Raw genomic sequence first — 16,836 nt, forward strand, 5'->3', positions numbered from 1 at the left:
TGGAGTAATGATGCTGAAAATTCAGCTTTGCATCACAGGAATAAATTATATTTTACAATATATTCACATAGAAACATTTATTTTAAATTGTAATAATATTTCACAGTATTACTTTTTACTTTATTTTTGATCAAATAAATGCAGCCTTGGTGAGCATTAGAGACTTTTTAACTGTGGCATATATTTTTTATTATTATACAGTAGTTTTAGTATTATTGTTAGATTCATGAAACAATGCAAATGAAATGTAAATGTAACCGCTGAAAATGTTACATAGGGGATATATGAATATTATGCAACCCTAATGCATTACGCTATTTAGTATATTTAAAGAAAGTCCAGTGCACAACCCCTCATCCATCTCTGTTTTTGGTGTCATGTCAGGTGACCGTCGTGAGGGCATAAACACATCCGTCAGCACAGACGTGCAGAGTGTGTTTAAAGGGAAGACGTACAGTCAGCTTCAGGCTCTTTATATGAACATTGAGAATAAGATCCAGGCCGGTGGCTCCAACCTGGACGTCGGCTACTGGGAGAGTCTCCTGCAGCAGGTGCGGGTCTACATGGCACGAGCCAGGTGCGTATCAAGACTAGAACTGGAACAGGGCCTCTGGGGATTTTTAGAGTTCAGTGATGTCTTACCCTATGGGTCTGTGTGTGTTTGTGAAGGCTGAGAGAGCGGCATCAGGACGTCCTGCGGCAGAAGCTGTATAAACTCAAGCAGGAACAGGGTGTGGAGAGTGAACCGCTTTTCCCCATCATCAAAGACGAGCCCGAGAATGAGCGGCCCGTGTGAGTGATTTCACTTCTACTTGAACGTTCAGACAGAAATTTGCATTGAAATTTCCAAGATGGAAATGTAATTAACTGCTGACACAACACAGCCTGCTAAATTAAATATGCAAGTGAGGTCATGTGACTATGTAGCATGCTACATTTTAAAAGTTTGTTGCATTCTGTATACTGTTTCACATATCATTTTATAAAATATGCATTATACAGTTTTTTAATATGCATTATACAGTATATACTCTACTATGCATTATCAATATATATACTAATATTCAAGGGATTTCATGGTGATAGAAAACCTGTAACTATTCGGGAATTTTAACATAATTTGGCCTGGAAATATCAGACATTTTAATATAATCATAATATTAATATATGATTATGATTAATATATTTTGTTTAATATTAATACATTTTCTTTTCTAGTTTTAAAGATCTCGGATTACTAAAGTTATTCTTGAAATGCAACAAAATAATTTTCAAAAATTTTAAAATAACATCACAAACAACTGGAAAATTCAGTGAAATTAATTGCATTCCAAACATAGCCAGTGTGTTAGACTTAACATTTAGACTTCTGAATATAAATGTCTTTAGACAAATTTAGATGGCTGATAAATGCTAAATTACACTATTTCTAAGATTGAAATTAATTGGACAACCTTAAACATGCAACTTAGTGCAGTCATGTAATGAAGTAGTTTACTACAATTTGAAATGATAATGGTTGCATTCTGCATTTTTTTTTAAATAGCATGCATATACAATATGTACTTGTCACTAAGCATTATGCTAATATATAATATATAGAAATGTTATATAAATTACATGTAATATATAAATTCTCTATAAATGATCTTATCGCAAATTACTGAATAATTCAATGAAATTAATTGCATACCCAATGACAGATTTGTCCATTTTGTTTCCCAGTAGCCCTAGAGCGGCTGAGTCTGCAGATGAGGTGGCGGGCAGCTCTCAGCAAGGTGACGATAAAGACAGACGGACCAAGAGGCTGGATGGAGAAGAGGGTGAGCGGTCTGGAAGGAGCAGTCCTGAGGAGAGGAAGGGAGGGGAGGTGGAGGAGGGAGAGAAAGATGAAGCACCGGAGGCCGTGTTAACAGAGGAGGATCTGATCCAGCAGAGTCAGGCAGAGTACGACTCCGGCCGCTACAGTCCCACCCTCCTGCAGCCCTCAGAGTTACCGCTGGACACGCACATCATCAACGTGGAGGAGGACCTGCAGAGACTCGTGCTGGCCCGGACACAGCTGCAGGTGACCGGTGCGTATCGCTCTGCTGCTTCATGAACCATAGTGAAATTACACACAGCACATGCATTAAGATTTCAGTACTAGATGTGCAGCAGGAAAAAAAGGTCAGATATGAAATTTGAAAGGTGAAAATAATGTGCACTTTCATTGTTTGAAACTTTTTATAGATATAGAAAGATGTTTTTTTTCTTTTACCTACTTTTTTTTTTTGCGCGTTGTTTAACAAAAAAAATAGGCAAAAATGTAAAAATATTTTCCCCATTTTACTTCTCAATTTTCCTGCATACTGGGCGCCCAGAAAAGGCAAAATAACATGTAATTTCAACACTGGCCATAAGGAGGCGCATTACATTTTTTTCCTCCCTTCATTTTGTAAATCACCCTGCTGTAAAAAAAGGGGATGAAAGTGCAGGAAATAGACTCAGGCGCGCACTTAAATTCACCTAAAGGGCAAAAATATGTAGAACATTTTTTAACAATTTGGGGGTTACAAACAGCAGAAATACAGGAAATTGACTCAAGGAGGCATTAAATTCAACTTTAAAAACCCATCCTTTAAAGGGGTCATATGACGTTGCTAAAAAAGAACATTATTTTGTGTATTTGGTGTAATGAAATGTGTTTATGTGGTTTAAGGTTCAAAAAACACATTATTGTTTCTCCTCTATGCCTTTCTGAAACGCGTCGATTTTTACAAAGCTCATCGTTCTGAAAAGCGAGGTGTGCTCTGATTGGCCAGCTATCCAGTGCGTTGTGATTGGCTGAATACCTCAAGCGTGTGACGGAAATGTTACGCTCTTACCATATTGTGATGCCGTGTCCCGGCCGGAGCGACGAGAGAAAACCAATAAAACCTATTATAAACTAGGCATTTGTTGCATCCAGTGGGGACATAATTACTGATTATAATGACTTATACTGTCTTTTTATGCGTTGCGTATCGCACCGCGTAAACATAAAACCATCTCTGCATTTGTGATCAAAGAAACGACAAACAACAAGCGCTACTCTACACTGCTCAAAACTCGTGTTTGAATCATCAGTGGCAAATTCTTTAAATATGAAAACATACTTGCAGGCTGTGAGTCAGAACACCGACATTGTAGGCTACTCTCCCAGGTTCAGGAAACAGTCCTCCGTAAAATGCATTGTACACACACGAATATTTGGGTTGAACTGTTCTGGAACAGTGTTGTAAATACAACTTAACCACTGATTTCTAGTCGTGTCCTCTTTTGGAAGGCCAAACAAAGTAGTTTCGCTTTTGCAACGAAACACACAGCGACTCCACAACATGGTGGCGGCAGCAACAATGTGTACAGCAAGAATAAAAGTTATGCCTTCTTTCTTTGCGTAAACATTTAAGCGGCGTTATGAAAATCTTCCCATATCGTGATGTAGACATGTGGGGGCGTGTTTAAACGAGGTGTTTTAGGAGGGCGTGGACCAGTCTTAACTTTTATAAAGAATATCTCTTTAGATTTGAGACTTTAGTGCAGCAACAATGTGTACAGCAAGAATAAAAGTTATGCCTTCTTTCTTTGCGTAAACATTTAAGCGGCGTTATGAAAATCTTCCCATATCGTGATGTAGACATGTGGGGGCGTGTTTAAACGAGGTGTTTTAGGAGGGCGTGGACCAGTCTTAACTTTTATAAAGAATATCTCTTTGGGTTTGAGATTTTAGTCTTTGTAACTTTAGGGATCTTATCTATTCACGAACAGCTTGTAACACTCCACAAAGAGAAAGGAAAACTTGAAATCGCATCATATGACCCCTTTAAGGCTTCCATTCTATTGGGCTGATGGTTACAGAAGAACATGTTTAACTTAAGATATTTTCAGGTTTCCATCCAAAGTTGTGAATTTAACTTGGAATATCCCATAAAACATTTGCGAATTAAGCACTTTTTCCATCCCATGTACTCAAGAGAACAAAATTGTCTCTTCCTGGGAAAGTATCAATAATAAAATGGGAAAGCCATTGTGGCTCTTTTTTTTCCATCATAATAAATCAGTTGCACCTCAGAGCACCCCAACGAAATGCAATAAATGCTTTCATGTTATCTTGCGAAGCCTGATGTTTGGGAACACAATCATGTAAGACTGTTATACCAAATTAATTGATAACAGACTTTGTGTCAGGCATTTCAGAATGACTAAAACAATATTTGAGATGGTGTAGGCTACAATGTGATTGGTCCACTGGTTAGTCCAGTTATCCAGTCTCATGATCTGTTGAGGCAAAATCACATCTTCAAGGAAGTTTTCATCGTAGTTTATGCACGTCTTCTTATTGGAATGCGCATCTTGCCGTTTCCATCTAGTGTTTTTATGCAATATCCCACATTCCCATAAAAATACATGGATGGAAACCAAGTTCTGAAAAAAATGTGGCAAATTGAATGATGTGGACTCCGTGGAGTTGTTTCATAGACCTGTAATTATAGAAAATGAATCAACATGCCAGTTAGACAATTGGAAATGAAGAATTCAGGGATCTTGAAGTATGTGACCGTAAAGATCTTCTTTACTGTTAGGAACACAAATCTAGTTTAGCAAGAATCTACATTTGCTTTCTGTTAGGATTTACTCATGCTAATGCTAACTTTCATTGTCTTTTTCTTGAACAGGCGATGCAAATGAAAGCGCTGAAGATGCATTCGTGCGTCGCGCTAAAGAGGGCATGGGCGGCGACGAGGCCCAGTTCAGCGTTGAGATGCCTTTGACTGGAAAAATGTACCTGTGGGCCGACAAATACCGCCCGCGCAAGCCCCGCTTCTTCAACCGTGTCCACACCGGCTTCGAGTGGAACAAATACAACCAGACACATTACGACTTTGACAACCCGCCACCCAAGATCGTCCAGGGCTACAAGTTCAACATCTTCTATCCCGATCTCATCGACAAGCGCTCGACTCCGCAGTACTTCCTCGAGCCCTGTCCTGACAACAAAGACTTTGGAATGTTGCGCTTCCATGCCGGACCACCGTACGAGGATATTGCGTTTAAGATCGTGAACCGTGAATGGGAATATTCCCATCGCCATGGTTTCCGCTGCCAGTTCGCCAATGGAATCTTTCAGCTGTGGTTCCACTTTAAGCGATACCGCTACAGACGATGAAGAGGATGAGGTTGAGTTGTATTAGCAAAGTGATGATTATCAGGAATCTTCAAATGCTGTAAAATTGGTGTAAATCTAGAAAAGGTAGTACAAACTCGGTTTATTGATTCCATTCGTGTCTCCCGTTAGTGGAAGAACAGGTTTTCAATGGGATAGACCTTGTTGAAAATTCTGTTTTGTATATTTTCTGGTTTGGAGGCACTTAGCTTGCATTTGATTCCTTTTTTAAATCGTGTTTGTTGGTTGAGCTTGAAAAAATGCTGTTCTTGTACTATTTGTTTTTGAGATGATACATTAAAGATTGCTTGCTTATTTTTAATTGTTTATAGTCATTTGTGCTCATTTTTTAAATATTTTACAACATGACATTTAATTTATTCATTGGAAAAAGGCACTTAAAGACATTTTACAGCATTTTAGGTACAAAGATGGTATTAAAGTTAAAATTAAATTTCTGCAGTACATTCATAAAAAAAATAAAACGCATAACAAGCTGCATTAAACTTTCTAAGAGTCTAAAATGCAGTCTGACACTTATCTTGGCATCCTGAAGATACAGGAAGTTCATTCTTGTCCATGTAGAATTGCCTTAAAAGGCAACATACTTGGATTGAAGCAACAACCACGGCAGGTTTTTACAAGACAGCATGTCTCACTTTTTACCCTTAAAACAGGAACACAGCCATTACAAATGTCCAGAGAAAGACTCTAAATAGTCTCTGCCTCACTTCAGGGCTCACATTTTTTTAAATTTTTTTTTAAAAATCTGTCCACCTGGAAACAAAATCACATTTACAAGATGCCGGGTTGATAAAATTATAACTTTTGAGCAAGAACTAATCGCTGGTTTTGTTTGTGGCAAAAGTTTTTGTAGCAAGTGAACTACATATAAGCAGAACGGAATTTTCGGCCCATTCACTCCCAAGGACGGTAACTATAACCAAAGTTTTAATAATCATTCTAATTCTATGAGAAAAGGAAGTCCACACCACAGCTATAAGCATAACAACACAGGAATGATGTTGCAATCTCAATATCGCCAATGAGAATCACCCTGAATGTAACGAGCGAGCCTTTAAAGTGACAGACAATGTAACTGCATCACATGCTTATAATAAACAGAACATTATCGTCTATTGGTGTGGACGCTAATATGGTTATTATTGTTATAGTTATCGTTATAGTTATCGCTTTTGGTGTGAATGGGACTTCAGGCCTACTATTGTGGTATCTATTTCACATGAACCACACATGATCATGATTTCACATGATTATGATTTCCTGTAAGACTATAATGGGCCTTTCCTAATACCCACACTTGCAGTCTTTACAATGAACCAATTGCCTACTTTTCACCAATTGGTAAAGTCATTGTATCAGAATGAAGATGCAATAAATTCACACAATTTCTGTTCACACAACCGGTTCACACAAAAACTGTCAAGTGTCCTGAGACTCGCGCTTAGCACATGCATTTTAACGTTACATTTTAACGCTATTTTAATGTATGAAACCGCATTTATGAGGCAGTTCATGTTAGAATTTTGAAATATTGCCAAGCAGTTCTTAAGATTTCACTATTTCCCCAATCAGGCAGATAGGAGTTGGTTTTGCATGACTGAAATAGCTGCCCGGTGGCGTTGCAAATATGACCACCAAGTGATTTGACTGTCATTGAAAAGTACTTTGGTGATCCTTGGCCAAAGTAAGCTGCAACGTAGACAGACCTTATGCAGAAAAGTCTGATTCAGTGTCTTTTTTTGTCCGTTGGACATGTTGGCGTATGATGGTTGAATGATGGCATTTGGAAGTGAATGTATAGATTCATCAAGGAGAAAAAGTTGGTCAAAACAGCAGTTTAGTCAAAAGTTAACAGCTGCAAAAGAGGAACCAGCACCAGTGGGCATGGTCTGCATATAAATGATGATTAGCCACATTAGCAAGTCTGTGCATAAAAACAATCTCAAATCTCAGATTCATCGTCTCTGTATTTCAGTGAGATCTGACCTGAGGAACCAACAGTGGGTGAGAGTTGAGAGCTGGAAAACCTCTGGTCATTCACATGGTTGTTGTTGCTGTTCAAGTTCTCCGTTGATGATGCTAGTTTATGTTCTGGAGGCTGGTTCTCATACAGACTTTGTTCGCACCTGTTCGCTGTGTCCTTTACCCTCCTGTGGCAAAACGGCAAAGGTAAATGCCCTTTGCACAGGTTCCAAATGACTAGCATAGCTAGAATTAGTGACAATACCACCACCATGGCCACAAGTGTGTTTTCTTTTTCCTTAACGTCATGTAGTAATGCTCCAGTCCCGGATGCTGACCACATTTTTAGATCATACGCTACATGCTGGGTTTTGTAATTCCGCTCTACAGAACTGCAGGTGTAGCGGCCGCTGGCGTCTGCAGAGGCATTGAAGATCATCAGGCTGTCGGAGAGGATCTGGAAGGTGTTTGATGCTTTGATGGGTTGTCCATTCAGCTGCCACTGGACCTGAGCCAGGTTGGAATAAGGCTGGCACCACAGCTTCACAGTATTGTCGTGGAAAAACGAGACGCTGACTGACTTACTGTTATCTGTAACACAAGGTCTAGATGTAACTTTTAGTGTTTCTACCAGAACATACAGTATGACGACTCTGGGATATAATGCAAATACCTGTTTGTGGACATCGGCTGGCATCACCATCACTCAAACTCTGAATCATGGTGCTGTGGAAGAAATAATATTACAGCAATCAGCAATATGTCAATATCTATTTTCATAATGGTGTGCACAAACATCAAAACTTTGCATACATTTTTTATGACAGTTAAACATTTTCCTGTGAAATTTCCATTACCATAAAGTGTGCAGATATGTTACTTTTGAGAATAAGTTGAATTGCAAAAACATCAAATGATAATTCGGTAACACTTTAGTTGAGGGACCAATTCTCACTGTTAACTAGTTGCTTATTAGCATGCATATTACTGGCATATTGGCCGTTTAGGGTTAGGGTAACAATTTTTTACTTATAAAGCACATATTATTGCCTTATTTTGCATGACCATATTTTAGATCCCTTAATCCTACCCCATACCTAAACTTAACAAATACCTTACTAACTATTAATAAGCAGCAAATTAGGAGTTTATTGAGGCAAAAGACGTAGTTAATAGTGAGAAGTGGTCCCCAAAGTAAAGTGTGACCGGTAATTCTCACTGATTTATGATGTAAAGCTTAATACAATACAGACAATAAAGCAATAGACCATGATGTATTCATAATTTACTACTTAATATAAATAATAGATTTTTATTTTATTGCAGTAAAACAATGCAATTTTTTGCATGACAAATGAGTTTAATTCTCATTAAAATAATGGGGAAATGCAAATAATTTTAATTGTATTAAAATGATCAGGCTTCATTTTCTTCAAGCAAGATATCATTTCTCTTGATTTTGAGGTTTAACATTTATTATTTTATTTTGTGTAAATATATTTATTTGTCTTTTCACCTGGTTCTGGTTCTGTGTGTGCTGTTTATGGTAGAGCACTGGTCAGCATTGAGGTCCCAGCCACAGTACGGATCCCTGGCCAGAACACAGTCCAGACACGTGTGGTACCGCCCACATTCACTGATGGACAGCTGAACCACGCCCACCTCCGAACCCACGTACAGCTGTTGTTGGCATGACATCACACATAACTTAACATAACATCTCTACAGACAATAGAGACTGCAATAATTTTGACTCTTGCTTCAGTTGAATGTATATTAAATATTCCTATAAAACTGCACAGTGGAGATACACTACTGCTAAAATGTTTGGGGTCAGTAAGATTTTTTTGAATTAATAGTTCTATTCTGCAAGGATGCATTAAATTGAATATTTGTTTTTTTTATTACTTTCTGTATCCACGTTTCCATAGAAAATTAAGCAGCACACCTGTTTTCAACATTGATAATAATAAGAAATGTTTCTTGTCCATCAAATCAGCATATTAGAATGATTTCTGAAGGATTATGCGACACTGAAGACTGGAGTAATGATGCTGAAAATTCAGCTTTGCATCAAAAATTACATTTATAATAGAATACAAATAGAAAACAGTTACTTGAATGGTAATGTATACAGAAAATTAATGTTAACTGCTATTTAAACTTTGACATTTGAGTTACAAGAATAAAATGAGCTTTGCTGAAACAAAACAGACACACACAGCTCATGCTGTTGCTAAGTGAGCAATAAACATCAATAAATGCATCTGTTTATTACCTTGGTGTTGGAAAGTCGCAGTATCTTCACTGGCTCTGAGGGCTCAAATAGCTGAATCTCTTCCATAATGACCATCTCGCCGTCATAATTCACAGCTTTCAGCACTGAGCCGCTCTCTGATACATAACAGAACACAATACAATGCAGAAGACAAGACAACAATTTCAGTTAAACATACTTAGACAGCTGAAAATATTATATATACTTTTGGAGGGTTTACTGATTATAAACACTACAGATTTGCATAAAGGCATCTTTACTTGTGCCGATGAACATGACTTGATGGCTGGCCCTGTTCAAGGCCATTGCTGTGGCCACCACAATTCTAGTGAAAGCAGTGCCTCTTTTCACCAGCAGGGGTTTCTCTCCATTGGCCTTGACGGCCTGGTCCATCAGAGGCTTGTCTTTAATAAACTGCAAGGTTTTGTCTGGGAGATCCAGAGATTTGGTGAAACCCATTTTTCTGGCATGATTATCAATGCACTGCAATTGAAAACAAAGTGAAGGTTAGTGAACTCTGGCAATCAGTATTATTGAACGAGTGCTGAACAGAGTTACTGAACAGAAGACTCACTGCTCCGGGTCGGGGATCAGGGACATCACCCGAGTACATCAGCCACTTCACGAACGACGTCTCAACGGGAACAGGAGCCTTAAACTTGCCCTTTGAGAACACAGTCTGGATGTCTTCAATTTTGTATGCACATACCGCAGAGTACTGAGAAGAGTCTCTGTTGATCAAACACAATGTTTTTATAAATAATGAACTGTACAACATCGGCACTATTATTAAACTGAACTGAATCAACAATGAACTGTCTTAAGCTGAATAATGACACTATTTTCTTTTTAAAGCTGCTTTACTGTAGAATTTAGATTTGTCTCATATTTGAGGAAGTTTGTGTCATTGATTCTGCTATATTTTCCTGTTTGTTACTGTCTGTGAAGCTGCTTTGAAACAATCTGTATTGCATAAAGCGATATAATATATAAATAAAGATGACTTGACACCATCAATTAAGTTCACTGGGAGAACATCAGATTTGTTTGAGGCAGTAAGCAATCAAGATGCTCAAGGACGCTCTGTTTAACAAAAAGATCACAATTTTACAATTGTGGGGTAAAGACTGCATAAAACACGCAGGTGGTCCAGTCGCCGGGGCACAAGTGGAACACGTCCTGGACCAGAAGGTTGTTGTTTGGAATGGGACAGTCGAGCCTCGCTTTTAGAAATGAAGTCCACTTCCTCTGCAGCGTCCTCAGCCCACCCAAGTCACCCTGAGAGGAAAAAAAAAAAAATACATTTTCCATTGATGTAATATGTAGTATAGACAGGAAATACTGTAATGTTTCTCAATACGGCTCATTCACATAAATATTACTCCAAGGCAGTTTACCTTGCACACACGAGCTATTCGAGAGACGTCCACCTTGGTGTATGAGTCATATTCCACTGCTGTCTCACTGAAGAACAGATAGATCTTGTCATCGTCCCCCTCAGGGTTTGATTCTCCCTCTCGTATATGGGCCATGTGGATAAAATGTGGTTCTTAAATGACAAAAAACCCACATATTTCAGTTACTATCACCTTCCTGTCCGTGTTAAGGCATTTTCAGCCACAACCACTGCTGTTTTTTTTTTGTGTGTATTTTCGCACCATTCTCTGTAAATGACTGTTATCAGCAGACACTCAAACCACACTGTCTGGCACCAACAATCACTCCACAGTGAAAGTATGTTCGATTATACACTGTTGTATGTTGCCAACAGGCTGTTAATGACAACCGAACCGCTGTTATTAACATATTAACATTAACATTGGCTTCTTGTCACATGATTGGTTGGTTAGATATTTGCATTAACAAGCATTTGGACTTCAGTACCCGGGCTTGATTGGTTTGCTAAGGTTTAATGTACCTTCAAGTAGATGGCATAAAAAACCCATTACGTGGGCATTTTATATTGCTAGTCAATGAAAAGTAGAATTCAAAATCAATTATTTTGCAAGCAACATATGATACATTGCATGGTAACTGGTAAAAAAAAGCATTCAGGTATTGAATGCACCAACCAAGAAAACTAATGGAAATGCTACAAATTGTATATTAGTACTCCTCTAGTTACCTAAAAAATAGTCATTAAGTGCACAAAAAAAAAAATAAATAAAAAGAAAATAAAATTGCAAATTTATTTTGGTCTTTGACTAAAAAAAGTCACATTGGAAAAAAAAGAGTTGTAAATGTAGTGGTGTTTGCCTGTAAAAAACTGTTATGGCTTGTTGCAAGGGTACTAAGCTGAGTTTGCTAATATGTTCTGGCTGTTTTTGACCATACTGGGGTTGGAGGTTTGGTTAGGCGTCACCATTATTGTATCTCACCATTGAGCCAGGTGTTCGAAAACTCTGTCCGTATGGATTCCTCTGAGCTGCGCATCATAACCGGCTCTGAACCCCGGAAGTTCAATGAAGTTGCAGAGTACAGTACTCCATCTGCAAGAGAGAAAAAACAAGAGATTGATGAGAACTACTGGCACTAAAGTAACACTCCATTATGTGTTATGGTAATACTTTTGAAACAGTGTGATTCAGTATAACTATCAACACATTTCCAATTATGCATTTGGCAGATGCTTTTATTTAAAGTGACACTGCAAGGTACACATGTACTTTTATTGTTTCTTGCTTTTCCTGGAACCCATGACATTGGTGTTGTTAGTGTCACACTCTGGTCTATAAGAATGGAACTTTAACTGGCAACATTATAAATAAAGAGGCAGTACGTACCAACAATCTCTGATGTGTATCGCTGAGCAGGATCAAAGGGACATTTCCCCTTCCCATCTTCTTGTTTGCCCTCTAAATTCAGATTACCATCTGCATAGGACTAAGAGAATAACATGCAACAAATATAACATAAAACACTTTATACTGCACATTTTACATTTGTAGTCACTAATAATTAATGAGACTCACCATATAGTCACAGGTTGGGATGAATGCTTTGGTTCCGCAAACATACATTCTGTGATCGTTTCTTTTATGAAGAATTCTGATATAATTTTTGCAATCATTCTAAAGAAAAAAGAAACAATGTGGCCAAGGGAAACTATTAAGTGATGTGACGTGATGTGAAAAAGTCTGACCAAGCAGAACCAAACACTTCCGTTTCCTGCATGTTCCTAGAATCTTCATTTTCATTGGTATTGGCTTTTACTTAGTATTTGATTTATATGTGTTGATATCTGCTGCAATTATCAATATGAAAAGGAATCACTTTCTTGTGATGTTGCTTTGGTTAGACAGTCTTAAAACATCCTTAAACATCTAGTTACCTTGATCTTTGTATAAAATATGAAATTCATGCAGAGCAAATCTATGCAGATGACACATTTTCTATTTATGTAAAAAATAAAGATTATCCCATGAAAAGAGTGCATTTCTTATTTTGAAAAGATCATTTTAAGTACATTTTGCCAAGATATTCAACACAGACATTCTGCCCACTCACGATAAAAACAGATATTAAAGAGCACAACAGATGTGAAAACTCACCGCAGCATCTTTTCCCTTATTGGAACAGTCTTTTTGCTCCTTATTTGTGACTGGCCAATTCACCTGTGGAGAATAAATACAATTTACCATCATCTCTATATACAAAAAAAGAAAAGAAAAAAGAAACAGGCTGCGGAATAATATTTAATGGCTTAGCAAACATATTTAACCGCGGCATAAGAAGTTTATGTAAATATGCATTTAAGACCTCACCATGGCCTTTTTGACTGTAATGTCATCAAGGTCGAGGGCAAAAATGGCTTCCCTGGCACCGAGGATGAGCATGTTGAGATCTTCCCTCAGAAGCATAGTGGTGTAGTTCCAAACACCCTCCTCACGAAACAAACGTCCTCCATTACCTAGCAACAAAATGAAGACCACAGTCAAGGGCAGGAGTAGCTAACATTTGCCAAAAATGGACGTCACACACAGAACAACTAAACGTTGTTCGAAGAAAGAACTATGGTCCTGTATCTCCTCTAAGCAATCAAAACACATTTAAAAATAAAATAAATTAATTAATATTTACATAAATAAATCTAATGTTATTACATGAAAATATTGGCCTGCAATGGAAAAAAATACTTATTTTGGACACTAGCATGGTAGTTATACCATAATATTTTTAAAGCAACTTACCTTTTAATTAAAGCACCTTGATATATGAAAATGTAAATCAAACACCAAGCACCACGGTATACGGCTTTAATGTGGCTTTAACACAAATTGTTTGCAGATGCCACCTTTTGATTTGATATTTTGTATCTAATGCACATAATTCAAACCTTTTTAGGTGCCCAAATATTTTCTGAGACCACTTAACATCAAAGTACCAAAGTACATGGTATTTTGTAATGATGTCCAAACATAAGTCAACTTACTTCTAATTGGCACTGTTTTGCGAGGTATGGTATTCGGTGTCGATCCCAATCCGCCGGTCAGAGTTGCTGGACTCCAGATGTACAACACGCACAGAACAGCCAGCAGAAACATCATACAGCACTTCAGTAAAAAACAAATCAGTCCGTGATTTTGGTCTAATGACTGTGCGAGTGCTAGATTCCTGTGTCGTCAGAGTTTCTCATTCTTGCCTTCTCCCTCGCGCTTCCATACTGAGATATATGACTTTAGCTGCAAAGAACGCTCTTCAGCAAAGAACCCTGTGAGGCCATCTGAAAGAGAGAGAGAGAGAGAGAGAGTGAACAGGCAGGGGTGCTGGCAGCAGTATTTCTGTCACTGCTATAGTGATGCTAATGTGGAGGATGAAAGCTTTTGCTCTAGGACCTTGACAGAGACACACGGTTCTGCTTTTCGAGCCACAGAACGACACAAAGCCAGAATAACTCAACAAAAAAACCCCCACCACATCCTAAGATATGTCTTACAAACCTCAAGAACAGTTTTCACAAGTGACACGCGCAATCTGAAAAGTTAAAAAGTCTTTAAAAAGTAATCTCTCCTTCTGATCTTGTTAAAGATGACAGACTGATAAACCCCCTCAGGAAATATCTATTGTCTGAAAGCTGGTGTTACCTAACTGACATGATGGAGAAACAGGAAGAACAAACCCACCATCATTTTGCAACCTGCTTTTGCTAGGTGGTTGCTTACTAAACCAAAACCTCTGTGATATATACATGTGGCATGTAAGTCTATTTCCATCCATTTTATTGTCTTCCAGACAAATACATTTTTTTTCTGAGGTGCAGAAAGAATTAAGTGCTTAAATTTATAACTTGCATGTACTGTACAATATATTAATGAGAGGGAGGAAATGTAAATGCATGACAAGTTTTGGTTTTCAACCAGTCAACCAAACCCTATCCTGTCCTATTGAAACCAGTAACCCTTTGTCAGTAAAAACAGAGCTGCTAATTGTGACAGAATGACTGTATTGCAACCAACATATGAATGCACCATCAATACACGGCCTTTGGAAGCCTCCAACATCTGGAAACAAGTGCTCATTGGTGCATTTTACTATCTGATTGCAATGGCATGTGTTTACTACATTGCTGACTGAGAAAATGATTATGGCATGTTAAGAGAGATGAGCTGTAGCGTGAGCGTAGATATTATCAGATACCGCTCATATTTCACCACAACACGCACATGTACACACAAGCTTATTTTTAAATCATTTTGGGGACTTCCTACCCTACTAAGCTGCTAATATAGACCAATTATAATTACCACAGCCTTACACACTACTAGCCCTAAATTACAAATTTTGGGAGTTTTTTTAGACACAATATGAGTCAAACATTATTTAATCCCTTAAATTAATCATTTTATGTCTAAGGACACCCATATAAGTAATTTTCAGAAACTGTGCAGGTTAGCTCAGTCTGCCCTCAAACAGGTTTCTTACTTCAAAACACCATGAAAGGCATTGTGAGAATATGTACATACACACACACAAAATCTTATGATTTTTATCCAAATCATATACTTATACAATGTAGTTTATCACTTTGACAAGTTGAAGGGTGATTTTTGTGCCACTATGTCAAAAACAGTGACTGGAATTCTGAATAGCATACTAGAAATACCACAAATAACAGTAGTATGCTAGTAGTTTATCCTGAATACCATGCTGCCAGAATGAGTCCTAAAATCCAGAAACAAATTTAGACTTTTTTTTTTTTTTTGTAACTTCCAGTTCCATCGTCTCAAAGTCAATGTTGTTGTTGTTGTTTTTTTTATTTTATTTTTTTTATAAATAACATAAGCTGAAGATAATTTCAAGATTTATTCTACAACATAAAATACAACAGTAATACTCGCTTGTGATTTTATTTTAAGCTTTTATGTGTCTTGAAAAAGGTGGCTGCTGACGAGTGGCTAAATGGAACTACAGAGGTTGTCGGGACTTTAAATGTAATTATGTAAACTCATCTACTTCATCAAACTGGTCCACTTTTACAGCCTCTTTTTGTTTAGAATTGTGCTTTTGCAAACTATCCTAGCTCAAACTTTACAACTTATCTTTTTACTTATACCAACTACAATTAGGCTTGGCGATAAAAGTTGTGCTCATCTATGGAGATTATCTTGATAAAACTAAATGTTTAAGAATCATAAACTTTGATTGGTCACAGAACTTATTGTCTCCAATAAACCTGGCAAAACCCACCATGCTATTTCAATATAAATATAGCATTTTTGTACAATACATGATGGTAATCTTTGTTATTTACAGTGTTGTTAACATTATTTAATTATTTAATGTTAACTAAAACTATAAAATAAAATTGAAATATTAGATGAAAAACTGTTGCATTGACAACTAACTGAAAATAAGTATTAAATTACTAAACCTGAAACTGAAATAAACTAATAATGGCAAAAGCACATTACTACTTAAACTTCAATTAAAACTACATTTGAAAGAATAATAATTACATCTAATTCAAAATAAAAAAATGCTATGATAGCATATACATAATACTTGAATAACATTGGAATAACATAAGCAGACAGCATAAGGACATCACAAACGATACCAAAATCTAATTTTCAATCAGTGATGTATAAGTCAACAAGTTAAACTAATGCATTAAAAGAAAAGTGTGTGATCAGTGAATGCCTCTGTAAACCTCACAAAAGTGAAAACAGATCAGCTGTTTCCACAGTGTGCATTTCAGTACTGTTCTCAGTTCCTCTGAAAATAAAATTGTAAATGCAGCAATGGCTGAAAAATGTGGGTCAGCAGCAACTCACCATGCAACCAAATTCTCAGGTAGCCTCTCAGTTCTCCTGTGCTCGCATGCGTGGTTCCTCTTCACACACACACACACACACACACACACACACACACACACACACACACACAC

The 16,836-nt window shown here is 37.4% G+C and overlaps 2 protein-coding genes across 5 annotated transcripts in view; one reads left to right on the top strand and one right to left on the bottom strand.

The window, feature by feature from the left end:
• LOC107662985 (cactin-like) overlaps positions 1–5,439 on the top strand; it is a 15,880-nt gene extending 10,441 nt beyond the window's left edge. For all 3 annotated transcript variants that reach the window (XM_016453119.1, XM_016453120.1, XM_016453121.1), the window contains exon 11: positions 4,698–5,439. In XM_016453119.1, the coding sequence (XP_016308605.1) occupies positions 4,698–5,188 (491 nt within the window). In that variant the 3' untranslated portion in view covers positions 5,189–5,439. The remainder of the gene's footprint in view (positions 1–4,697) is intronic.
• Positions 5,440–6,771: 1,332 nt separating this feature from the next.
• On the bottom strand, positions 6,772–16,830 carry LOC107662986 (semaphorin-4E-like). 2 transcript variants are annotated; one of them, XM_016453122.1, is made up of 15 exons: positions 16,724–16,830; positions 13,882–14,172; positions 13,214–13,359; positions 13,001–13,063; positions 12,422–12,520; positions 12,233–12,332; positions 11,828–11,938; positions 10,847–10,998; positions 10,561–10,727; positions 10,024–10,180; positions 9,710–9,932; positions 9,450–9,565; positions 8,688–8,851; positions 7,845–7,897; positions 6,772–7,762 (listed from the first exon to the last, which is right to left on the bottom strand). In XM_016453122.1, the coding sequence occupies exons 2-15, from the start codon at positions 13,994–13,996 to the stop codon at positions 7,152–7,154; spliced, it is 2,277 nt and encodes a 758-aa protein (XP_016308608.1). In that variant the 5' UTR covers positions 13,997–14,172; positions 16,724–16,830; the 3' UTR covers positions 6,772–7,151. The 2 variants fall into 2 exon arrangements, with proteins under 2 accessions (XP_016308608.1, XP_016308609.1); XM_016453123.1 differs by lacking the exon at positions 16,724–16,830 and adding an exon at positions 14,390–14,489.
• Between the last annotated feature and the right edge of the window lie 6 nt (positions 16,831–16,836).

Source organism: Sinocyclocheilus anshuiensis, unplaced genomic scaffold (assembly GCF_001515605.1).
Source record: "Sinocyclocheilus anshuiensis isolate Anshui unplaced genomic scaffold, SAMN03320099.WGS_v1.1 scaffold1659, whole genome shotgun sequence".
Lineage (NCBI taxonomy): Eukaryota > Metazoa > Chordata > Actinopteri > Cypriniformes > Cyprinidae > Sinocyclocheilus > Sinocyclocheilus anshuiensis.

What these genes read in the sequence shown, in the direction of transcription:
- LOC107662986 (XM_016453122.1), bottom strand. Translation starts at nt 13,996, where the DNA reads ATGATGTTTCTGCTGGCTGTTCTGTGCGTGTTGTACATCTGGAGTCCA. An exon ending in CAAAACAGTGCCAATTAGAA is followed by an intron (nt 13,360 to 13,881) that starts GTAAGTTGACTT and finishes TTTTGTTGCTAG; the next exon opens with GTAATGGAGGACGTTTGTTT. An exon ending in TTACAGTCAAAAAGGCCATG is followed by an intron (nt 13,064 to 13,213) that starts GTGAGGTCTTAA and finishes TATTCTCCACAG; the next exon opens with GTGAATTGGCCAGTCACAAA.